The sequence below is a fragment of the Schistocerca gregaria genome, chromosome 3, assembly GCF_023897955.1.
Source record: "Schistocerca gregaria isolate iqSchGreg1 chromosome 3, iqSchGreg1.2, whole genome shotgun sequence".
In the NCBI taxonomy this organism is placed as follows: Eukaryota; Metazoa; Arthropoda; class Insecta; order Orthoptera; family Acrididae; genus Schistocerca; species Schistocerca gregaria.
Window position 1 is genome coordinate 875,267,023 of NC_064922.1, and position 27,676 is coordinate 875,294,698.

General features: G+C 38.2%; 1 protein-coding gene across 1 annotated transcript in view; it reads right to left on the reverse strand.

Annotated features, from left to right (window-relative positions):
* Window positions 1-12,213, reverse strand: part of LOC126354957 (lipase maturation factor 2-like) — an 83,612-nt gene extending 71,399 nt beyond the window's left edge. The window contains exon 1 of the mRNA XM_050005039.1: window positions 11,963-12,213. Coding sequence (XP_049860996.1) covers window positions 11,963-12,056 — 94 coding nt within the window. The 5' untranslated portion in view covers window positions 12,057-12,213. The remainder of the gene's footprint in view (window positions 1-11,962) is intronic.
* Between the last annotated feature and the right edge of the window lie 15,463 nt (window positions 12,214-27,676).

Genomic DNA, 27,676 nt, shown 5'->3' on the forward strand with positions numbered 1-27,676 from the left:
TATGGGTGTTAAAATCTCCCAGAAGTAGGAAACGTTTAGGCAGTTGATCAATCAATGCAGCTAATATATTCAGGGGTACTGCACCAACTAGAGGAAGATACACACTGCAGACAGCTATTTCCTGTGTCGTCGTCATTCTGAGAGCCACAGCGTCAAGAGGGGTTTGAAGGGGCACAGGTTCACTACAGACTGAGTTTAGGACAAACACAAACTCCACCTGACACACTATCATAGTCGTTCAGGTCCCTGTAAAATCCCTTATAGCCACGAAAGGCAGGGATCCGCAGGGCTGGGAACCAGGATTCCTGGGCGCCAATGCAGAAAGCAGGTACCAAGCTTAACAGTTGCCGCAGCTCAGCCAGGCGGTGGAAAAAACCGCCGCAGTTCCACTGGAGGATGACAACATTGTGAGACTGGGAAGGCATGGAACATTCAATGAGGCAGTTTACACCTCAGGGTCACCTGCTGTCACCAACTTTTTGCCTACGCAGTCTATATCCACTGTGTCTGAGGGTCTGGCAAGATCCAGGACCTCAGCAGATATCAGAATCTCCACCTCATCCTCAGACGCAGACCTTGTAGGTAGCGGCGGAGTGGGTGCCACTGTAATTTCCTTGTTCTTAGAGGTCTTCTTTTTCGATTTCTCACGCTGTTCCTTGGGTTTCCTTGGCTGGGGGACTTCACTGAATCAGTCTCCGGGACTGAAGTTGAGCGTGAAGCCCTACAACCAGCAACTGTTGGGTTCTTCAGCCACTGGCAGGTGTCATCTTTCCCATTAGCAGAAACCTGGAAGGGTGTGACCCAAGGACCCCTTCCTAGCGAGAGGAGCCGAAGAAGCCTTACACTCCTCTGGCTCAGAAGTGGGGGCTGAAATTGCTAATGGTTGGAGGGTGTTGCTCCCGAAGTAGGTGGTGGGTGAATAACAGGGAGGGAAGTGCCTCCCACCATCAAGGGGGCAGGTGTAGTCCCCCAATTCTGAGAGGCAACAGGAATTCAAGGAACTGATGAGGCGACAATTGTTCTAGTAGTGGCGGCATATGAGGTGGTCATAGCCACAGGATGTAGGTGCTCAAATTTCTTCTTAGCCTCAGTGTAGGTCAGTTGGTCCAGGGTCTTATATTCCACATTTTTCCTTTCTTTCTGTATAATCCTGCAGTCTGGCGAGCAAGGTGAATGATGCTCTCCTCAGCTGACATAGATGGGAGGCGGGGCACATGGATATTGGGATGCGATGGACGTCCACAATCTCGACAGGTGGGGCTGGAAGTACAGCTGGAACACATATGGCCAAACTTCTAGCACTTAAAGCACCACATCATGGGAGGGATATATGGCTTGATGTCACAGCAGCAGACCATCACCTTGACCGTATCGGGTAATGTGTCACCCTCGAAGGCCTAGATGAATGCACCAGTGGCAACCTGGTAATCCCTTGGACCACAATGGACGCGCCATACGAAATGAACTCTTCGTCGCTCTAAGTTGGCGCGCAGCTTGTTGTCAGACTGCAAAAGAAGGTCCCTGTGAAAGGTAATACCCTGGGTCATATTTAAGCTCTTATGAGGCATGATGGCAATAGAAACATGGCCCAACTTACTACAAGGAAGTAATGCCCATGACTAGTCAGTAGATGTTTTTATATCAAAACTGACCCAGAGTGCATTTTGGACAAGCCCTCCACCTCCCTAAACTTGTCCTCCAAATGTTCCGCAAAAAACTGAGGCTTCCTGGACATGAAAGATTCCCCACCAACTCTCGTACATAAGAGGTACTGGGAGAAATAAACTTCACTGCCATCCTTAGCCTGGTGTTTCTCCCATGATGTGGTCAGGGACGAGAACGACTTGGGGTCATATTTCTTAGCATGAAAGTTAAACTTTTCCCGTTTAGAGGCTGCTGACTGTGGATTACCAGTAGGAGATGACGTACTATGCTTCATGGCGTGTCAGCCACCCTGATGCCACCCACTCCGACCAGGGGCCTTCTCCATGGGCGTCACCCAGCCGCAGCAAAGGACACATGGCAGGATGGCCACTGCCAGGAGTCCTGATGCCCCCGGGTGACAGGCATCTACTCCTTGGCATACGTGGCGAGTTAACGGCGCAGGCATCAGCAGAGCGATCCCTGTGTTGTCAGTGGGCTACAACCAACAGGATACGTGGCGGCCTCCACAACGGACTGGCTACTGTCCTGGATATGAGGTGCAAAGAAGTCCATGGTCATCGTCGGCACACAAAAACACACTGCATAGTGGAAAACGCACCCAGGAAGTTGTCCTTGCCCAAGAGATGGAGAATGAGTGAGACTGCAATGCGATGACGAGAAAGTATGCTAAATATCTCAATTCATGATAGACACGATGCACCATGTAAGGCGCCCTTCCCCTATTGGCTCGCTCTTAGGGAAAATTTTGAGAAATGGAAGTCAAACCCTACAGGAGACCATCACATAAAGACCGAAATGAGAGAGACTTGTTTTAGTCGCCTCTTACGACAGGCAGGCTTCGGGCTTTTTCTAACTCCCGGACCCACAGGGGGACTTAAATTCTTTGATATACATATTGACTTGTTAGCTTCCTGATGGTGAATGTGGTGTGCTTGGAAGACCTGTTTGTTTCGGAGCATTCGTGGGTTCAGAAGAAACCGCCCCTTTGCAGGTGCAGCTGTAAGAACATCTAATTGTGTACAACTCTGATGTTTGAGTTTGGATTGAGGGGTTACTTTTGATGACTGGTTTTTTAACAACAAATTCTGGAAATTGTACAGTGTTTAATGACTTAAGGCGTTCTTAGTTTTACCATATGGGATTGTCCTCATTGCATTCAGTGCCTGAATTTTCCTTTCCTCAGCATAAATGCGACAGTCTGTTTCACACGGTATGATTCACTGAACAATTAAGGCACTTTGGAGGAGATGTACAGGGTTCTGTATCTCTTGTGCCTTTGATAGTCACTGTTACAACCAGGAGTTTTATGTCCAAACGTTTGGGACTTAAAACATGTCATACAGTCTTGTAGATAGGTTCTAACTTTTGAGGCAGATAACTGCAACTTTGGAATATACTCGTTTGTGAGGGCACTCTGCATTCAAATGAATGCCACTTTTTTTTCTAGTTATTGACTTACTTTACTCATAATGTTCTTTATCTCTGTGATGTCAACATAATAACATTCTTTCCTGTAATTGTATCAGATGGCATCATGGCAGGGGACTAATCCCTTGCTATATTAAAGGCATTATGTGTTCGGACGACTACATTAGGATATTCACCTAAGTGTTTGGATCCTAAAAATTATTGGATCTCGTTGCATTGTAGCTGTTTTGACCAGTAGAGTGGTATTTCAAAATTGTTGACTCCCTGTTTCCAAAGCTTTATGAATGTAGAAAGGAGAGATTCTTTCAAAGAATCCCTACTCTCTCTAAACTATTATAAATGAATATTAGCACACTTGTACCCTGTACTTCACCATAAATCTAATAGTGTGTTTTCTCAGGCCTGCCCTTGGTTGGCTGTTGCTACTCCATAACAGTCCATATTTTCCATAGGGAGTTTGAGTTTGAAATGTAAGAATCATTTTGTTCCCACAACGCATGAGAGAAATAAATATTTACCAAGGCAGAGCCTTACTTATCTAGTAAGTTCCTTAAACAAGAGTGTGGCAGTTTCCTCAAATTCCCCTTGCAACATTTTGTCTCTACAGTCACCTACCCCATCAGCGTGTAGCATACCTTGAGACTGAGGGGATTTCTTTTGCAGAGGGTTAAACCATCTTTATAAGCCACACAATTGAGCTAAAATCCCATCTACAAGATACAACACTCCATTATCATGCCCAAGGATGGTCACTTAAGCATGCCCACAATTTACAGTAATGGAGGGTAGTGGTGCTCTCTGGCCTACAGCATGGACATGCCCGGTTCACCAAACCTGTACCCAACCATTAAAGACTGAGTCCCTAAGGGGAGGACTATGACAGTCAGAAGTTAGACTTGCAGCACAGAAAGGAAGTAGTACTGCAAAGGTTCTGTTACCATGTGTCCACCATTCAGAATACTCACAATAGAGATTGAACATACAATAAAGGTTACGAATCACCTTGGAGAAAATGATTTACTGATGAACAGCCAATGCGGATTCAGAAAATATTGTCCTTGTGAAACACAACTAGCTCTTTAATCTCATGAAGTTATGAGTCCTATTGACAGGGGACATCATACTGATTCCATGTTTTTAGATTTCCAGACGGCTTTTGACATTAATCCTCCCATGTGACTAAATTGCATGCCTCTGGAGTATTGTCTCAGTTGTCAAACTGGATTCACGATTTCCTGTCAGACACATCACTGTCCGTAATAATTGATGGAAATTCATCAAGTAAAATGGAAGTAATGCCTCCTGTTCCCCAAGGAAGGGGTATAGCCCCCTGTTGTTCCTGTTCAACAAACACATTTAGGAGACAATATGAGCAGTCCTCTTTGATTGTTTGCAGGTAGCACTGTCATTTACCATCATGTAAAGTAATCAGATGGTCAAAACAAATTGTAAAATGATGTAGACAAGATATCTGTATGGTACAAAAAGTGGCAACTGACTCTAAATCATGAAAAGTGTCAAGTCGTCCACATGAGCACCAAGAAGAATCTGCTAAATTTCAGTTACACAATAAATTGCACAAATCTAAAGGTTGTAAACTCACCCACATACTTAGGGATTACAACTATGAATAACTTAAATTGCAATGATCATTTAGGTAATGTTGTGGGGAAAGCAAACCAAAGTCTGCGATTTATTGACAGAACACTTACAAGAAAATATAATAGACTGCATACATTACACTTGTCTGTCATCTTCTGGAGTATTACTGTGCACTATGAGATCCGCAATAGATAGCACTGATGGATGACACCGAAAAAGTTCAAACAAGTGGCTTGCTTGTTTCGTATTATCACAAAATGGGAGAGAGTGCAACAGACATGATACAAGAACTGGAATGGCAGTGATCAAAACAAATGCGTCTTTTACTGCGGTAGGACCTTCTAATGAAATTTCTATCACCATCCTTCACCAAAGTGTGTGAAAACACTTTTCTGATGCCCACCTACACAAGAAGAAATAATCATCATAATAAAATAAGACAAACCAAAGCTCAAATGGAAATATTTAAGTGTTTTTTTTTTCCGCATACAGTTTGAGAGAGGAGTGGTAGAGAAGCAGATTAAAGGCAGTTTGATGACAACCCCTCCCCAAGGCACTTAATTGTGAATTGCAGAGTAATGATGTACACGAAGAGATGTGAACCTCTGGGCACTTGAGAAATTTTTTAAAGTTTATCTAACCTTTAGCAAATTTAGATTGAGTAGCCACTCATCTACACCTAACTCTGTAAACCAATGTGAATTGTATTGTAGAGGGCACCTCCCATTATACCATACATTAAAGTTTCTTCTCGCTCCATTTGTACATGGAGTGGGGCAATAAATGCTCAAGTGTCTTTGTGAGTGCTATAATTAATAAAACATTGTCTTGCAGCACCCACAGGAGCGATACTTTGGGAACTGTCATATATCCTTCGGTTTCTCACTTTATACTGAGTCTTGAAACTTTGTAAATAGGCTTTTCAGGAATAGTTTTAGATATTCATCAAGCATGTGCCAGTTCTTGTTTTTCAGGATCTCAATGACTCTCCTCCATGGGGGATGGGGGATGTGGGGGGGGGAGGGGGGGGGGGGAGGGAATGAAACACCTTGTGAACATATTGCTGTGCAAGTTCAAAATCCTCTGCTAAGACTTATTAGGTATGTCTCTCCCACACGCCTGAGCTATATTCTAAGATGTCACGCAAGTGTTTTGTGAACAGTCTCCACAGATTGCCTTTTCCCATTTTCTTATCAACCTATGTCTGCAACCTGCTTTTACCTATGTATGGTGACTGAGTACATGTAACCACTGACAGTCATCAATTGTAGTCACATAATACTACCATTTTTTATTCTGAGAAGGGCACAACTTTACACTTCTAAACAATTAGAAATGTTGCTAATTTATGTACCACTTTGAAATCTTAGCAAGATCTGACACTATACTTCCACTTTAAAAAAAAAATCGAGCAGAGTTACAAATGAATGCTGTCTGGGGATAGTAGTTTTAATCCAGATGATGCTCTGCATGCTGGTTTCTGTGCACTTTCTGACAGACTAAATGTAGAGAGACCATGTACATCTACAGCCAAGTTCGTTATTCTTATTTGTGTGAGAGTTTGCATTGTTGACATTTGTAATGTTAGCGAGCATGAAATACATTTTTCAAGGGAAACCAAAAGCGAGTGAGTTGGTACAGCTGTTGAGCTGCCGCGATGTCTGTACCCAATTTGATGATCCTTGGTCACTAGCATGGATGGCTGATGCTTGAAAGTTTGTAATCCACTGCTGACATAAAGTAACATGATAGTTTCTGGATTCTATTGGGGGGGATTGGGATGAAGATACTGACTAAAAGAATATATGACAGGATATGACAAAGGCAATAAACAGATCTAGATGCACTATAGTATCACCACATGCTTCGATTTAAGACACACAGCAGAATATGCACTAAGTTACTCATGGTGTAGAAACATACTGAGTAGCACTGGTTGGCGTTTTCTGTCACCTAACTAAGGCACTGTACTTAGCGAATCACAATATTCACCTAGATAAACTGAGGTTTCATGGAACTGATGGCATAGCCAACAAAATTATAATGTCATATCTAACCAAAAGAATTTAGAAAATTATACTTAGTAATTCAACAAGCATAATCAGAGGAGACTTTTCCACTATGGGAAAAAAATCACATATGCATTACCCAAAGTCTCAATTTATGGTCCGCATACAACAAGCTTTTTGCAGGTGAATCTAGTATTGTAAGCAATCCAAGCATAAATAAAGCAATGGCAAACAATATTCTTAAAGTGCCATTGACTGGTTTTCTATGGATGGTCTCATCCTCAAGTCAAAATAATAATAATAAAAGCCACACAACATATTCAGTTCTGTACATCTACACACTACACTAATGATATGGCTAACACATAGTGACGAAGAGTAAACAGAGTGGAAACTTCACAATTCTCAGGTATCCATAAGGTACTATCATACGGCATACTGTTCCAGGGTAACTCATCTTCAAGTTCTCCTTTTTTTTTATTTAAAGTGTGTGACTGCTCACCCAGGATCACCTCGTAGAAACTTGTTTAAGACGTTGGGCATTCTGACTACTGCTTCATCGTGTATTTATTCCCTCAAGATGATTGTTGTAAATAATCAATAATCCACTGTAGTTGAAAAGGATCAATGAGGTACACAATTACAACTCCAGAAGAAAAACAATAATTATATCATATTAAGGTTGTACGTAGCACAATGCTGCAATTTGTTTCCAATCAATTACCCCTACCATTATAATGGGTGAAATATGGTGGATAGGAACCACTAATAGATTTTATTCTTTTCAATGAAAATAAAAGCACTAGTATGTGATCCACGTGTGGCCATATTTAAAAAGTACTTTTTAAATTAAATATAAAATGACTCATTCCATATCATTACAATTTATCATACATATGACCTGTGAAACATGAAACTACATAACTTTTTTGAATCAAGAATATCTTTATTTATACTCTAATGGTGTTACACAAAATCAGGTCCTAATACAAATCAATACACACACCCATTACAATAAAGATTGCGGTTCTGAGAATTAATCTTGCAGTAATATCTGTACCATCAACAGTTCATCCTCATAAATACTAAGTTTTGAGGATATGCGATCTCCCCCCCCCTATTTTTGTAAATATCACACCCAAGTTCAGAATATATTCATTAGCCTACAGGCATAAATTTGGCACATTTATCTATTATTTTGTATTCCTGCCCTTTGACCTTGCCTCCAAGGGAAAGTACCTGTGGTCATTGACTTACAGGCCCCAAACACAGCCAGACTCATCTGCTGGGCTGCTTACGGAGTGGGTCCACCTGACCTGCTTGCTTATGTATGGGCAGTTTACTTGCTTTCGGGTCCATGGTCCAGACCTGTCAGTTCGACCAGCGAACTTCTACCTCCTGGCCACGACTGATACCTGCCTACACTCTTTCAGTGCAAGCAGTTAGGGTTCATCAAGCAGTCACCAGCGTCCACAAACTGTCGGATGGGTCAGCTAGCTGGTTGTCCGACCTCTTGGGCTCTGGTAAGGCACCTTTACACTGAACTAGTAGATGAATCAGAAATCCTTGACTCACACTTAGTAGGAAAAGGGTTAATTTTACTAATCATTCCATATTAGGGTGAACATTGTTATTACTATTATTATTGGTACCTCCCTGCTGTTAACTCAAAATCACATCCTGAAAGTTCAGCAGTGAAACATCAAAGCACAGCATAATCACCCAGTATAAATGTATTTTTAAAAGTGTAATTCAGAATTCTGAATCAGCTTTTGTTTCTCATTTTTATCATGATACTGACCAATAGGTGATCAAATGGAAGTTTTCAATTAATCAGTTAATTTTACATAAGATTAGAATGTTATGGAGTCTTTCTCTTAATGGGCATTTCTTACATCTGACTGTGTAACTGAAATAAGTCTCTTGCAGAGCTCTTCTTAAGCATGTGTAGTGCAAAATGGTTCGAGTCTATAAGGGGTGCACTGTCATGCTGGGCACTTTATCTGTACAAAACATTGGTTGGTGCAGCATTTCTTCTGGACAGCCAAGGGACAAGTCATAGCTAACCAATTAAAGATAATAATAAAAAAAAAGACTAGGCCTCTGTTTTATGAAACCCAGAATTGGGACCCTTTAGTATGCCTCACACATTATTCACGGTTACTTAGTTATATGTTCCATGGGTTTGCCAGATACACTGTAGTGAAGGGGGGGGGGGGGGGCAGTCACTTAGGGTCATGAAGCACGCCTTAAATTATCAACATTACAGCCCCTACTTAGATTGGGGGTGGTGGTGGGGACATCTGGGGTGGGGGAGATGGGGTGGATGGGGGAGAAGCACGTGCGGTGTCCTGAATGTGGATGAAAGAAGAAATTTATTAATGCCAATACCTTAATAACAAATGGATAACTACATTGGAATTGGTCCACTGTGTATGCGCTACTTTCAGCTGGTACATGACAAGGAGTTCTATGATCCAATTACCCTAGCATTATTCCTACTGGGTTCTGAAAATTTATTATATTGTTTCCAATGCTAACATCAATGCTTAGACACAGAAAACATTAAGCCTATACCAAATAGTAGTTGTATTACTGAAGGCCATACTTCAGGAAAAGACAGCAAAATGATGTGAGTATACAGGCAATAAAATTCTAAAATAAAACAGCTGACAAGACTTTGCCATTAAATGATTACCAAGAATAGCTATATTATTGCAGAGAACACAATAGATATTTAACACATACATAGTAAGAACAGAAACTTCTACAGCACAAAGTAATTTTTTTTTTTTTTTTTAATTTCATGTTTCGATTGTCAATTTCTATTTCTATAGTTGTCATACACTGATTATATGTATTTTTTCCCCAAAAGGGAAACTGTTTTGAAACATGCAATCAGTATTTCTGCTTATTAGGTACATTAAGGATACACGATATCTGTTGCAACAGCTGTGTGTTGGCAGGCTGCTCGGACGATTTTGGCACTAAATTTCTGCACAGCACTATTCCTAGGCCAACTACTGGTTAAATTCAAGCTTCTTTCAGAAATCAGATAGGCCTATGTAGGTTGGAACTTAAATAGTAGCAACACTGCTGTGGAGACACTATGCATTTGAATCAACTACTGTCACTGATAGCACACGTTGCTGACATACCTACCTTATAGCTCAGAGCAAATGGACACGCCCATCCCATGTCACCATCATGCTCACAATCGAGGGAAACAGTCACTTGTGAGCGAGCGGTCTAATGTAACGGTGCCACTGTTCTCGAAACCGAAACAATGGAGTTGGATCAAGATTGAATGTGCTAGAGGCTGCACAGCACGACAGTGTCCTCAAGGTCTTCAAAAGGCATTTGGGGAATCGGCATTGCCATACCGAACAGTGGCACGTTGGGCACGGCAGACTGTCAATGCACAGTATTACTGTGTTTATGCGCAATCCACCCATTATTTTGCATGACAATGCACGGGCGCATACAGCGCAAGCTGGGGTTCTGTTCGGTCAATGGGACTGGGAAGTACTGTACCATTCACCATACTCCCTAGTCTAAGTCCTTGCGACTGATTTGATTCTGAAGATAAAGGAGCCACTTCGTGGCATTTGCTTCAGAACTGTTCCGGAGATTCAACGCACAGTAGACCACTCCATTCGCACCATCAACAGAACAGGCTCTGCTAACAGTATACTACACCTTCCACATAGCTGGCAACAGGTTCTATACAGCGCTGGTGACTACTATGAAGTAGCCTACAGTAACAGGTGCAAACATGTAATTCTTTTGTAACAGTTGTGAATGAGCAGTTGCCACTATTTAAGTTCCAACCATTGTATTTGCAAAGTATTCAACAATTTATTTAATCCTAAACTTACTAAACAGCCATTAACCAGATGCCTTTATCCTGTCGCATGAAAAACTTGTTTACAAATAAGTGAATCTGGATCAATATAAAATCACAATGCTGCAAGTCTCTAAAATTGTAAATGTTATGTCATCTAACTGTTGCATAAAAATTAAACAACATAATAAAACACATATAAAAGGAAGATTTACTCTGCCATGGAACTACACTTTATTCTCTGTGAGCAAATGACCTGTCTTAAGTAGAGTTGGACTTAAGAGACAAGTGGCTGGCAACGATATGGGCAACTAAAACCACATTTTATGCCTTGAGATTAATCAACTATTATATATTGATTTCGTAATCAGGGAGTACCGGGTTCAATCTAACTTGATTAAATTCATATTTAACAGATTAAACGCGTCATTTTAAACCAAGCTGAAAACCAAAAACTAAGGAAGAATCACAATACTGTTGCTATATATTGTTCAATTACAACAACTTTTCAGCTACCCACTGAACTTTATTTTTTTATTGACTATTAGCCCCCACCTCCGAAATGCATATTTTAATTATTTCAGTATTCAGCACTTTAAAAACCAAATGGGCTGCTATTATCAAGACAAAATTCCAAATCACAGTAATGAATTACATCATCAGTTTTTAATGACAGAGAGAGAGAGAGAGACAGAGAGAGAGAGAGAGAACGTCGATACTCCGTCACAGTATCAAACGGATATTCCGACTGAAGCGGTTGCAATGGAATACAACATATGCAATCCAAGTGCGGCTGTCGTTCAATGACAAGTGCCTTATGAAGGTAAACGGGGGAAGCTGCAGCTCAATTTTCCTTAAAAATCCACCCATGACTAGGCTATACGTAATAAGCATACCCATTTCTAAACAAACGTTGCCTTTGCTCATTCATTTTAGCGTGGTAGCGTGTCTATCTTCCAAATTAAATAAGCGTAGAAAAAACATGTCCCTGCAATTACACGTTGTTAATCTGCACAACGAAGGCATTTCTTGGTTAAGCAGTTAGCGGCGAAGACGTATCAGAATCAGTTAAGTTTTCATAAACATCGGTACAGTTTCAAGTTTTCCCTGGAAAAGAAATGTAACCCCCACTGCAAACACCGCTCCGCAACAACGATTCAGATTTTTCATAAATATGCTACAACGAATCTCTTACGAACTCAAGCGGCTTTAAACTTTTAATGGTAATAAATGCAACGGAAATTAACACGAATAACATAATTTATTCACTCAAAAATATTTTGCCTAAGGTAGACGTGGTAACTTCCAACTGTCTCTGACACGAGTGTAATGTGCATGTTGTACAAGTTAAAAGCTAATACACTGTTGATATCAAATACTGCCAAAACATGAAACATAATATGCTTATTCTTACCTGGAATCTGAACATACAATGAAGCGAATGCGAATAAATACACGACACTCATTCCACGCAGAAAAAGATTTCTTGTATAGCGAATATTCGCCATGGTTCTAACTGGAATTTACTATAAACACAAACACACGCACAACAGTCCTTAAAACGTCACTTGCGCCAAAGTACTATTATCATTCTACACTCACTACCCAGTTACCCACGCCTGCCTTGCACCCGCCTCTAGCTGACCCACGCTAAGAGTAAGCAGTGACACCAACCTTTTCTCGTCTTGCGGGTGACTGCCTGTCTTCTGACCACATGCGCAAACACAAACCACACGCAAATAAGACGATGAAAAGACCAGCTAAATTACTAAAAATGAACCTGCATTAAGTCGGTAAGTTTTTTGGTCAGCAATAAGTGATTTTAAAGCAATTGTACTGTGACGTGTACCAAATACATTATACTAGCGGCTATTCAATCGCCGGTAGTCAGTCGTGATGGACAGAAAACGGAAATATTGTGTATTTCATAAGATGTATTCAAGGAACGCCGTGAATGAAACAACAGGATATTTGATTTAGAACAAATGTTAACTAGTTTCATCTTGCCTTACACATCCTACAAAATCACTTGATAGGCAGGTCTTATTTGATTTCAAATTCCGCATCAATAAACAAATGACAAGCCACTAATGCTCAGGAATGGTGCAGTTGCCAGTTCGATACAGAAGTCTGGATAGATATTTCACAGAGACAACTTTTTTTCATGTGGAATTACAGTGCTTAGCATGATCCATCACTACGGTCATGTATTTATTGACTCCAAACAGGAGAAACTAGTGACATCAGACATCTCTATGAGGAGGAGGTTTATCGTAGCATCGAATAACTCGGCAAGGTGCGCGACCGAATAAGCCATTTACAAAGGTCTTTGTAACCTTCATTGGATGCTAAGATGAACATGTAATGCATATTTATTTCATGTCTGACAATATTAGACTAATGCTACTTCTCGACAGATCCTTTATTACTGAAAATTAAGAAAGTTTCGTAGAGGTAGATAATGAACTGATCAGAGATGGCCCTAAAATGGCAGAAACTTTTTTCTATCAGTAAGAGATAATTCAGGTTTGAAACCTTCCTTAGCAGAAAGTTTACACTTCTTAATAAAATCTTTCAGTACTAGTCTGACAAATTTCAGCTTCATTGTAGATCTATAAAGGAAATTTTTGACGTTATCAACTCTCTTGAAAACAAATGTTCAAGTGGCTATCAAGACATCAGTAATAGTAAAACAATGAACCTAAGAAAATTATTGAATTACTTGTGGAATGAAACTTTTCACAACAGCACTTAACAGATGCTAAAACATGCTGTTATCAAGCAACTTCACAAAAATTGATGTAAAATTTTAGTAAAGGATTACTTACCAGCTTCATTACTACAGGTATTTTCAAAACTTTTGGAGCAGATAATGTAATCTTGTCTTTAAACACACTTAGCACAAAAAATATTTTCAGTAGCGAACAGTTAGGATTTAAGAAATGATTGTCAATTGGACAGGCTATATTTATCTTGGCAGATGATATACTGTAATCAATAAATCAGAAATTACTACCACTGGGAATATTTTGTGACTTGGGTAAAGAATTTGACTATGTGAAGCACGATATCCAATGTATTTAAGGGGAAACTAAAACAGTTCCTCATAAATCATATTGCATATAATTTAAAAGAGCTTATACAGCTATAAGATTTGCATACGATGTATTATATTACAAATTTCATTTAGTGCAAATATTAACAAAAAATATTATGCAGAATATTAATCTTATCATATTGACAGAAAGCAATGTATTTGGGTTCCATGTCAGGGACAGCAGATTCATTTTTTTATCTTACCATAATGACAGAAAGCAATGTGCTTCAGTTCCATGTCAATCACATAACTATAGGCACAATACTTAGGATTTGAAGCAATCAGATTAAGTACCACAAGATCCGATTTTGGGTACTGTGTTATTTCTATTATACATAAATGATCTCCCAGCCACAGCTTCAGATGACACAAATTTTGTTCATTTTGTAGATGGTGCAACTGTAGCAATGAAAAATACAACCATTACCCGCCCTGAAATGGCAGCTACTGAAGTATTTGAGACCATTAACAGATGGTTGAAGGTTAATTGATAATAATTGAATTTTGAGAAGGCTCAAGGTAAACGGTTTAGTACTTCTAAAAGAACTACATTACCTATAAAATTAGTTCCTTGAGCACTGAAATACATGAAGTAGAAAGAGTTAAGTTTTTTGAACTATCGACCGAAAAATTGGAAAAATGTACTACCTACAACTATGAAGTATCAGTTTAGCCTTCAGTGTCCACGATTCGTTCTGTAGGGGATTTTAAAATGAAACTAATTTATTCTGAATATTTCCATTTATTAATGGTTATGGAACCATTTCCTGCGAAAATTCAAGTTACAAGGTTAGTATTTTTAGAATCTAGAAGTATGTCATAAGTCTGATTGACTGATTTGTACTTGGTCCCATAATATTACATTTTGTACAAAGATTGTACTGTAATATAGGACAAATCAATGAAAAGAGTATTATATGGGTAAAAATAGAAGAAAAACAAACAATACCACAAACAATGAAAATACCAGGTATATGTTATTACATTCAAGATTTTAAAAAAGAAAAGAGTTAACAATACAGCACATTACCTTAACACTTGTTCTACAACTCAGAATACGACGTTTTGTAAAGATGTGGTACATGTCAATTTAACATGTTTTCTTTAGACATATATTTTTTTTTACAGTTACCTCTTCATATCTAAAAATTCGTCTACTGAGTAGAAATGTCATTCAGAAATTCTTTTAATTTGTTTTTAAATCTCGGATGTTGTCAATAGTGAAGGTCACCCCTTCTTCTAGCATTGTAGCTATGCACTTAGTTATTATTTGTTAATTGGGAGGGGTTATTAATAACAAATTTCGTTAAGTGAGTATACATATTTCGAAGGTACTGTGAATGTTCTGAGTTCCTTAAATAAATGTCTGCAAGGCCATCTTGGGTGGGCTCTAGCAATTATTCTAAATACGTGCTTTTGTACAATGAATACGTTTTCTCTCAGTAATGAATTACCCCAAGATATAATGACGTAAGAACACAGTGAATGAAAGTAGGCATAGTAGTCTAATTTACTGATAATTAAGCGTATCATCAATATGTTTCTTCCGTTTCAATTTCTCTTCAATGCACACGCCCAAAAACACTGAAGATTCTGCCTTAGCAACAGACTTCTGTTCAAGATCTATAGTTGCCATGGTGTTATACCATTTACTGTACAGAATTGTATGTACTGTGTTTTCTCAAAATTTAGTGAGTTTGTAGATTACAAATATCATCAATGAGTAGATATACTGAGTTGTGACTGTCGATATCTCAACACTCCATTTGCAGAGAACCGCTTCATAATTTTCTGAAAGTCATTATTTGCAATTTCCTCAACTGATTCGTGTTTGTTAGGTGTGATTCCTATACTTGTATCGTCAGAAAGGAGAATTAGGTTTGCTCTTCATGAATATAGAGCGGCAAGTCATTAGTATATATTAAGAACTATAAGGGACCCAAGACTGAACCCTGTGGAACAACCTTCTTTATGCCTCCCCAGTTAGAGGAGTCTGTTGATTTATGTACACTCTCTTTACTGTTTATTTCAACCTTTTGCATTCTTCGAGTCAAATATGAGTTAAACAATTTGTGCACTGTTCCACTCATACCATAACACTTAAGCTTATCTTGAAGAATTTCGTGATTCACACAGTCAAAAGTCTTTGAGAGATCACAAAATATACAAATGGGTGATCTCTAATTATTTAGAGCGTTTAATATTTGAACAGTGAAAGGATATATAGCATTTTCTGTTGAAAATCCATTTTGAAAACCAACTTGGCGTTTTATTAGTACTTCATTTTTACAAAATAATGCGATGCCACTCTTGAATATATTACTTTTTCAAGAATTTTGGATAAAGCTGTCAGAAGTGAGATTGAGCAGTAATTGTTAGCATCAGACCTATCCTCTTTTTTATGTAATGGTTTAGCAATAGCATATTTCACTATATCTGTAAAATGCCCTATTTCAGTGAGCTACTACATGTGTGGCTGAGAATTCTACTTATCTGTTGAGTACAAGCTTTTAGTACTCTGTTGGAAGTGCCATCAGTTCCATGTGAGCTTTTACTTTTGAGTGAATTCGTTGTTTTCCTAATTTCGGTAGGAGAGGTGGGTTGAATTTCAATTTTATCATTTTGGATAGGTATTGCCTTTCCATATACTACCTTTGTTATTATAATGAACAGCTGGATTATAGATTCTTTACAATATTTAAACATGATTATTAAAAATGTTTTCTACTTCTAAATTTTTGTTAACGAACCTTACGTAGAGTTTGATGGAAATATAGTCTTCCTGTGCTCTCAGCTGCTCTTTCAACAATATTCCAAATTATTTTAATATTACCGGGTGATCAAAAAGTCAGTATAAATTAGAAAACTCAATAAATCGAGGAATAATGTAGACAGAGAGATGCAAATTGACACACATGCTTGGAATGACATGGGGTTTTATTATAACAAAAAAAACAGAGTTCACAAAATGTCCGACAGATGGCAGTGGACAGCAAAATGTCGGTGACTGCGCATGACAATCGTGTATAAAAGGAGCTGTAATAAGAGAGAGAATCAGATGCGCCAGCAGTCGCAGCATGTTGACGTTACCTGAAAAGGCGCTTTTTGTGAAGCTGTATTATCAGAATGGCGAATGTGATAGTTCAGCGTTACGATCCTATAGCCATAGGAAGGGGATTAGAATGGGTAAAGGCCCATTGACAAACGCAGCTGTGGCGAGAATGATTTCGAAGTTCGAAGCCACGGTTTGTTTAGACGATAGACCCTGCAGTGGCCGACACAGCACAAGGCGTAATGCTGCTTGAGACAGTTCAGGAAGAAATGGAGACTGTAGCAGGTTCGTCTATGCATGGGGAAGTCAGCGTTCGTGCAGTCACACGTCGTACCAGCATTCCACACACTACTGTGGCACTGAGGCATATCTTCCGATGCTATCCGTACAAAATCCATCGGCATCATGAATTGTTACCTGGCGATTTAGTGAAGCGGAAGACGGTGTGGGCGTTTCGAAAGATGGCGGATGATGACGATTGGTTGAAAATTGTGTTGCGGATCGACGAAGCTCATTTCACGCTCTGAGTGTCTGTCAACGCCCACAACTGCAGAATTTGGGCTACCGAAAATCCTAGAACTGCCGTGGAAACTCCATTGCACGACGAAAAACTCATGGTATGGGTTGGATTTACCACATCTACCGTTATCGGGTCTTTTTTCTTCGAGGAAATGCGTGATATTGGTTTTGTAACTGCTACCATGATGGGTGAGAGGTACGCCGATATGTTACAGAATCGCATCATCCCGAGCCTGGCTGATAAACACCTGTTGTACTGTACGATGTTTATGCAGGGTGGCGCTTCACCCCATATTGCTAGACACATGAAAGATCTCTTGCGCGCGTCATTTGGTGACGATCATGTGCTCATCCGCCACTTTCGTCATGCTTGGCCTCCCAGGTCCCCAGTCCTCAGTCCGTGCGATTATTGGCTTTGGGGTTACCTGAAGTCGCAAGTGTATCGTGATCGACCGACATCTCTAGGGATGCTGAAAGACAATATCCGACGCCAATGCCTCACCATAACTCTGGACATGCTTTACAGTGCTGTTCACAACATTATTCCTCGACTACAGCTATTGATGAGGAATGGTGGTGCACATATTGAGCATTTCCTGTAATGAACATCATCTTTGCTTTGTCTTACTTTGTTATGCTAATTATTGCTATTCTGATCACATGAAGCGCCATCTGTGGGACATTTTTTGAACTTTTGTATTTTTTTGGTTCTAATAAAACCCCATATCATTCCAAGCATGTGTGCCAATTTGTACCTCACTATCTACATGATTCCTTGATTTATTCAGTTTTCAAATTTATACTGACTTTTTGATCATCTGGTATTATCAAATGTGCTAAACTCAGACATAATGCACATACTTCTGGAATTTTTTAATAACTTTTCTTAACACAGTGCTATAGTTTTTTATAATGTTTTGTGTAATATTACACACATTGCCATATACATTACATCTTTTATAACATGAATACATCTTATACAAATCTTATAGCTCTAGAAATTCATTCAAAACATATGTAGTCTGTTTTACGAGGAGCTGTTTCGGTTTCCTCTTCAATACAAGAAGGTTGTCAATGTCCTTGTTTGGAAGCGTATTGTAAATTCTTATTCCAGCCTGGATAAATTCTTTTAATGCTATATTGAGATTAGCTGCATATTTGTGAAAGCTTTTCCTCCACCTTGTGTTATGATTGTGAATATCAAAGTAGGTTTGGGAAAGATGTTTTTTGTTGAATACAAATATTATCAAAAAGTAGATGTACTGACTTGTGAAGGCTTTTCCTCCACCTTGTGTTATGATTCTGAATACCACAGTTAGTTTGGAAAAGATGTTTTTTGTTGAATACAAATATCACAAAAAAGTAGATGTACTGACTTGTGGGTATCGATATCTCAGATGTGTTGAATAGGCGTCCACAGGATGTCCGATTTGAAATACCAAATACTGTATCAAGAAAAGTTTTTAAAAAGTCCAGAAGTGTGTGCATTGTGTCTGAGATTAACATCTCTGATAATAATATTAAAGCAATTTGGAATATTGTTAAAAGGGCCACTGAGAGCACAACTTGTTTCTGTATGTTGAAAACTGTTCCTACTTTTGCAGCATCTCCCAAGAATATTACAACATATGAGATCAGAAGGTCGAAATATGTGAAACATGATAAAATTACTAGTTCCCTGTCAACATATAGTTCTTAATGCAAAACATGCTGAGCTAAGTTTCTTGAGCAGGAAGTCAATACATTCATTCAATCCTAATTTATTATCCATTTGTATTACCAGAAATCCTTTATGTGAAGTTTCATTTATTTTCTGTCCATTGATATCAGTTTCAGGGACTTGAAGCTTGTTATTTGCTGTCTGAAACTGCATTAAATTTGTTGTTCGGATTTAATTATAGACTATTTGCTGCAAGCCATTTGTACACTTAAACTTCCTAGCAGATTAAAACTGTGTGTCAGACTGGGACTAAAACTCGAGAAATTTGACTTCAATGGGCAAGTGTGCTATCAAATGAGCGGAAGTAAAGGTGTGAGGATAGGTCGTGAGATGTGCTTGGGTAGCTAAATCCGTAGAGCACTTGCCCATGAAAGGCACAGGTCCTCAGTTCGAGTCTTGGTCTGGCACACAGTTTTAAACTACCAGGAAGTTTCATATCAGTGCGCAGTCCACTGTCGAGAGAAAATTTCATTCTAGCATTATGTACTTGTTGTGTTATTGTTTCAGCTGTACTCTACATTTGAGATTTCATGTCAATCAAGATACTAGTATCATTAGCAAACATTACCATATTTGCTCTGTTATTTACTAATGCTTGCAGGTCACTAATATACACTAAGAAGATCAGTGGTCCAAGAATTGAGCCCTGGAGAACACCATAGTTACTAGTTCCTCACTCTGATTTTATTGTTTCTCCTGCGCCTGTCAAGGTAGCTCTTTGTTTCTCATCATGTAAGTAGGATTCTAGCCAAGCTAGTGATTTATCTTTGATGCCATACTGTGAGTATTTTTGTACTAATACGTTATGTTTTACACAGTCAAAAGCTTGAGTTAGATCACAGAAAATCCCTACAGGGTAACTTCTACACTTCATGTAATACAGTTCATCTAGAACTTCTTCCATGAGACTGAATATTGTCCTTCCTGTGGATGGCTCTTTTATGAAAGCCAAACTAGTGTTAGTGAGGTTATGCACTACATTTTCAAATATTTTTGAAAGAACTAGCAGCAAAGAAATAGGTTGATAGCTGTTATATGGCTCTCACCACTTTTGTGTATTGGCATCACTGCAGCATATTTTAATCTATTAGGAAATACCCCAGTTTTTATAGACTGGATACATAAACAATGCAACGTGTTGCTGATTAAGAATTTTAGTTGGTGCTAATTCAAAACATCCTATGAAGACCTCTTCAGAAGAATGAATATTTTGACAAATACTATAGTTTATATACATATTAATGTCCTTTATCATTATCAGTATTTCTCTCTTCACTTCTTATTGTGAAAAGATGAATACAACACTAGAACCAAAAAAACCTCTACAAACATCTCAAGGGGTCAACATTAGTACAAAAAGGAGTAAGTTATGTGGGTACAGATTTTTACTGTAACCCAGCAGAGGACATTAAATGTCATGCAGGTAATCTAGTGGAATGTAAGAATACATTAAAGAACTTCTAATTTGGCAACTCTTTCTACTCATTGGAGAACATCTTCACATAAACTCTTAAATTTTGTGTTTTATGTTAATGTATACTTAGAATTACTACTGTAATACTCTAATTAATGAAACTTCATTGTATGCACTTAAATTAAATTAAACATGCATCCTTCACTTGTTTCCAAATCTCAGAGACCAATCACTATGGGATCTATGGAATATGTCAAAAATCTAGACCGACTACTAAACAAAGAGGTTGCAAATTGTCTCTTCATTCATACGATGTAAAATTATGAGCAGAAATGCAATCACACTACAGAATGCACGAAACAGATATCGTGATCAGTCACACTTTCTCACTCAACAAAACGCAGCAATGTGATGAAACAAAGAAACTTATAATAACAATATTTCACTGTTTCTGCTATCTCATAAAGCCATTTTGTAATATTTAACTTACAACAATGATCGCTTTACATTAAACTACATAGTATGATACAATAATATATTATTCAGTAAACATCAATGTACTGTTACTTATTGTTTACATTATATTACTTTTAGATTAATAAATTACATTAAAAGGGGTTCATGGATCTAGATGTATTATCTTTAACTAGTAATCAGAACGTCTTGTGTCTCATATTCAATCTCATCCAGAACTTAAATTTTGAATAGTTAGCTTCATGGATCATTTTGCATGATAAATTGTAAATTTATGGAATTTGACAGGAATAACATACATGAAAAACTGTATACTGTGTTATAGGACACATTTCAGATTCTGTTGTGTTGACTAACAAGCATCTCACTGCAATAAAAGTGCATAATATGCCACTGATGATGGGTTATAAACCTAAAAACCAATTTAGTGAATAAAATATTTCTAGTGCAGCTCATGTTGTACAGAAAATGTTTTTTAATAAATGTGCAAATATACCTATATGCGGAACATTTTCAAGTTTTTTTAAGATATACAGAATTGAGTTAGTAATTTCTACCCACCACCTTTAACACATCACAATAATAGAAATTCTTCTATAGAATAGAAGGAATTACCTAGGAGAAACTTTTTCAGTTTGTTTTCAAATTTTACTTTGGTCTTTGTCGGACATTTTATATCACTGGGAAAATGATCGAAATTTTTTTGCTGCAGTATTGTGCACCCCTTTTTGTGCTAAAGACAACCTTAATGTGGAGTAGAGAATGCCATTTTTCCTTCTGGTATTATAATTAAGTACATCATTGTTTCTTTTGACCTGTAGAGGATTATTTGCAATTAACTTCATGAGGGAATAAACATGCTGTGAAGCAGCAGTCATAATGCCCAGCTCTTTAAAGAGATATCCACAAGATGATCACAGGTGAACACCACATATTATTATTGCAGCAAGTTTTTGAGCAACAAAGAGTTTCTTTCTTAAAGATGAGTTACCCAATAAAATTATTTCATATGACATTATTGAATGAAAATATCAAATTACTGATTTGTCTCTCCCCAAGGTCTGAAATCGTTCTATGTGCAAATGTGGCTAATCTAAGTTGTTTCAGCAGTTCCAAAATATGCTTTTTTTGAATTTAAATTCTCATCACTACAGGCACCTAAGAATTTGAAGTTTGCACCTCTTTATCGTTTCCTCTCCATGTGTTGCACTAGGTGTGGTACCTACACATGCAGAGCTGAATATGTTATGTCTTTTTTTTAAAACTGAGGGTGGGACCATTCAAAGAAAACCGGTCAATGATAGTTTCAAGAGCACTGTTTACCTTTTCTTCTGTGTCTGTATGTACGCTTGGATTGATTACATTAATAGTGTCATCTGCAAAAAACACTAATTATGCTTGTTGTACATTATACAGAAGATCATTTACATATCTGAGGAACAACAGTAACTTAAGACTAAACCTTGGGAAATCCCTTACATGCTATCTTCCCAGTCAAATTTATGTACCTGGACTACATTGGTTAAATTACTAAGTACAATTTCTGCATTCTTTTGGTTAGATGTGAGGTTATCCACTGGTTGACTATATCTCAATCCCATAAAGCTTCGGTTTATCTAGGAGGATACTGTAATTTCACAGTCAGATGCTTTAGAAAGATCACTTTAAATACCAAACAGCACTATTTTGTTATTTAATGGTTGTAAAATTTGATGAGTGAATATGCAAATGATAGTCACAGTAGAGCATGCTTCTGAAACTCGAACTGTGATTTGCTGAGGATATCATTACTGCCAAGATGAGATACTATTCTAGAATGCAACAACTTCTCAAAAAATTTACGAAAATGTCAGCAGTGAAACAGTGGTGGCAATCAAAGACTTTCAGTACAAGGAGTCATTCTCATTCTACCAACAGCCTTATCAAAGAGGAGTAGACAGAATTTCAGGGCAACCTGAGGAATTACCCTTATAATTATCAATGACAAGTGGATGCAGAAGGCAATTAAACTACTGCATTAAAGACACCTAATGTGCATCTTCAGGATATGTGGCCTAGAATTTAAAAAAAAGTCATTAAATTTTCTCCTTTGTCAAAAGATTCTGGATTAGTCCCCCTTTAGAATATCCAAGAGACAACTTCCAAGGGGTGAGGTAATCATGAAAAAAATATTGAGTAACCAACCAAAAGATAACTTTTAACAAGTCAGAGTGTGGATTTTCAGAAGTTTGAATTTGAAGGGAAGCTAGAAAATCTGAAAATAGAAATGTAAAGGCTAGATATAGTGAAAATCAGTGAAGTGAAGTGAAGTGAATGGTGCAGGTACTGGCAATTGATCCTGAATGTAAATAAACGTAACATATTGTGCATATGTAGGAAAAGTAATCCACTGCTATTGATGACAAAGTACTGGAAACAGTAACCACTGTAAAATACATAGAGTATCCATCCAGAACGATCTTAGATGGAATGACCACATAACACAAGTAGTAGGAAAATCAGATCTGAGATTGAGAGTAAGATGAAGAATCTTAAGAAAATGTAATTCATCCACTGTAGAAGGCACTTGTTTGACCGATTCTTGAGTATTGTTCATCAGTATGGGACCCTTAACCAGTTTGACTTATAGAAATGAAGGAGAAGATCCAATGAAGAGTGGCGCGTTTTGTCACGGGATCATTTAGTTGGCGTGAGAGAATTACAGTGGTGCTCAACTAACTCCAGAGGCAGCCATTACAAGAGAGGTATCGTATGTCGCAGAGGAATTACTATGGCAATTTAGAGAGGGTATTTTCTGGGAACACATTACATTGTTCCACATATGTCTCAGGAAATGACCACAACGAGAAAGTGGAGAGGCTTACCAACAATCTTTCTTCCCATATGTCATTTGTGAATGGAACATGGTCTACATCAAAGGTGTGTAAGTGGTGTCATCAGAACCTTACACCACACACTGTCTGGTGGCTTGCAATATATTGCTGCAGATGCAAATGTAGGGCAGAAGAAAATGATTTCTGGTCAGGTGAATGTAGGGATCAATAGCAGCAAAAATGGTGAAACAGGATTAGGATTCGTTATGAATAGGAAGGCAGCGCAGAGAGCGAGTTACTATGAAAAGTTCAGTGATAGCAATTTTATCATCAGACTCGACAGCAAAGCATCACTACTACTATACTTCAGGGATACATGCTGACATCACAAGCAGAATATAATGTAGAGAAAGTATATGAGGATACTGAACAGGCAGTTCAGTATGCAAATGAAGATATAAATCTAATAATCATGGAAGACTAGAACACAGTTATGGGGGAAGGAATAGAGGAAAGAGTTATGGGATAATACAGGCTTGGTAATAGGAATGAGAGGTGAGAGACACTAACTGCACTGCGCAATAAACTTCAGATGGTAATAGCGACTATACTTTTTAAAAATCTCAAGAGGAGGAAATATATTTTGAAAGAGTCTGGAGACACACGAAGATTCCAGGTGGATTACATCATAGTGAGAGAGGTTCTGCAATCAGATACTGGTATCGGATTTAAGGTGTACCTGGGAACAAACACACACAGACCACAATTTAGCAGTGAGGAAGAGTAAAATTAAGTTTAAGAGAGACATCCAGAAGAATCAATGTGGAAAGTAGTGGGATACTGAAGTACTGAGGGATAATAAGGTGTGTCTGATGTTCTCTAAGGCTGTAGATACTGCAGTAATGAATACCACAGTAACAAGGGTAATGTTCACCTTGGTAGCTGTGTGTCAGCATGGCTAGATGCCAAATGAAAGGCCTGGGTTCGATTCCAGGTGGTGTCGGGGATTTTCTCTGCTAGGGGAGTGGGTACTGTGCTATCCTTAGCATTTCCTTTTCATTGACACACTAGTCACCTAAATGGCATCAACTAAAAAGTCTTGCACCAAGAGACAGACAATCACAGAAAACACATGCGTGTTTTAAGTTACTAGGAAAGACAAGAAAGCAAATAAATGGATTAGGGAACATATTAGGATGGGAGAAAACTATGAGACTGATGAAATGAAACTGGAAGTGGGCTGAACAATGTCAGGGAAAATGGGTGGTAGATGGTTAAAGGAATCTCTTTCATGGATTCCAAGAAATAAGAAGAGACTGGGAACACAAACTTACAGAGGGTAGCTGAAGATGTGTGACAGCAACACTGATTTCTATCACTGAAGAATGTATATCATGTAATTATCTAGAAGAGTCTTTTATCCAGCAGTTGATATTGAATGGCTGCTGCTGCTGGTGGTAGTGGTAATGGTAGTGGTAGTGGTGGTTGTGGTGATGATGTTGATGGTGATGATGATGATGGTGATAATGATGATGTGTTATACAGGGTGATACACCTAAAACCTGCATCGCAGATACTGCATAAATGAAAAGCACTACTGATGTGTGGTTTTCGCAGAATGGATTGATAGTCAGGTGCTCGTATTTTCAGCCAAAAAACAGATCGCAATAATATTTAGAAATTTTTTTGTGCAAATATACACTTTTTAAATAAAACAATACCTATTGACATTAAAAAAACTAAAATTAGGGTAAATTAGAATGTCAGTGCTGTTTGTTGCTCGATCCCAGAGCGAGACATTTAAGAGATATTTTATTTTGAAAAGTTGCACACTGACATGTGTTTGTGCCATTCAACTTGTGTAATTGCTAGGCACAATGTTATACTTGCTTACAGTGTGCTTGTGTGTTTCTTTAGTGCATTGCGATTTGCTAGTCAGTTAATATATGACAATCCAATGGGTAGTTCGTGGGTGGACAATGAGATTTACCAATGCAGAAAAAGCCGACATGCTCAAGGTGTACACAGAGCGTAGGAAGAATGCAGTTCGTTCTTCTATGGTCTATATTGCAAGATATCCCATCAGATGTCAACCATCTCGGCAATTATTTATCAACCTTTTCAAGCATTTATGCGAAAGTGATTGTGTGACACCTAGAGAATGCAGCCGAAGGAAATAAGTGACACCAGAAGAGGATGAAGTTAATGTTCTTATCGCTGTTGCAGTTGCAGTTGATCCGCATGTCAGCTTCCCATAATCACAGGAGTAAGTGACATGAGTCAGGCAAGTGTCCTACACATTCTTCATCGACATTGATTCCATCCCACCACAATTCACTACATCAATAGCTTCATGGAAATGTTTATGAGAATCTTGTTAACTTCTCTATATTGGCATTATGATAGGATACTCAAGATGTATTATGTATCTTGTTTAGTGATGAAGCCACACCTACCAATCATGCCCAGATAAACCACCATAACATGCACATTGGTCTGCTGACGATCCTGCAGCAGCCACCACGAAAATTCTAATTTGCCCTTTGTTAGTTTTTTTAATGTCAGTACATATCATTCCATTTAAAAAGTGTTGGTTTGCACAAAAAATGCACTTTCTAAGTATTATTACACTCTGTTAATTGGCTAACAATATGAGCCCCTGACTACCAATCCTTTATGTGAAAACTGGACATCAATAACACTTTCCATTTCTGGAATGTTTGCAGTGCAAGTTTTAGGTGATTCACCCTGCATATGAAAGCCAAGTGAAATTTTGATAGTAATAATTATTTAAAAAAATAATTTAAAGTGGTAATTAAATTTTCATCGAATGCACTTTGTATTTGCCCCCTCAGAAATTTTCGTTTTATCCTTCTGGGGGTAATAGCCCTGTGTTTGGTAACACTTTCTAAGGACTTGTCGAACTAGGAAAAGTGATTGATGATGTAAAATGGTTCAATATATTCGAAATTCTGAGAAAAATGGAAGTAAGCTATAGGGAAAGACAGGTAACCAGGAGGAAACAATAAGACAAAGAATGAGGCGGTCAGATAAAAAAAACCTTGTAAGATAGGGCTGGAGTCTTCTTCAATGTTCAATCTATAGATCAAAGATGCAATGACAGAAATAAAAGAAAGGTTCAAGAGTAGTTAAAATTCAAGGTCATATGATATAATTGTACAATTCGCTGGTGGTCTTGCTATCCTCAAAAGTGAGGCACATTTCTAGGACCTGCTGAATGAAATCAACAGTTAAATGCATACAGAATGTGGACTGAGAGTAAACCAAAGAAAGACGAAAGTGGTGATTTGCAGAAATAAGAATATAGAGAAATTTGACAGACTGAATTAAGAAATTCTAAGACCTCGGAAGAAAAGCATTACTTTATAAGTGAAGCAAGGTGTACACAGGAAGCAGACAAACTCAGGCAAAGAGTTTTCTCGGCCAAAGATGTCTACTAATATCAAATATAGGAAGAAACTTCTATGAATGTATGTTTTCATCACAGCATTGCACAAAGGTGGGAAACTTGTAAAAGAGTGAATCGAAGCGTTTGAGAAGTGGTACTACAGAAAAATATCGAAAATTATGTGGACTGTTTAGTAATAAGGAGGTTGTCTCTAGAATTCAGAAAGATAGGAGCATATGAAAACACTGACGAGAAGAAAGGGCAGAAAGATAGGACATGTGTTAAGACAATGGGGAATAACTTCCAAGGTACTTGAGGGTACAGTAGATAGTCAAAACTATGGGGGAAGGCAGAGGTTGGAATACACTCAACAAATAATTGAGGATGTAGGGTGCAAGTGTTGCTCTGAAGTGAACAAAAGGACACAGGGAAGGAATATGTTCTGGCCATATCAAACCGTTCAGACGACCAAGAAAAAAGAGATATTGAAAGCTATTACCGACTATTCCTGAGTAAAATTCAGCTTTTAAAATTTAAATTCCAGGCCAGTTATTAAATTCTCCTGAAATAAGTGTGCTGTGCTGTACTTATTTGGCTTCTGTACTTTCGAATTTACTCTGAGACAATTTG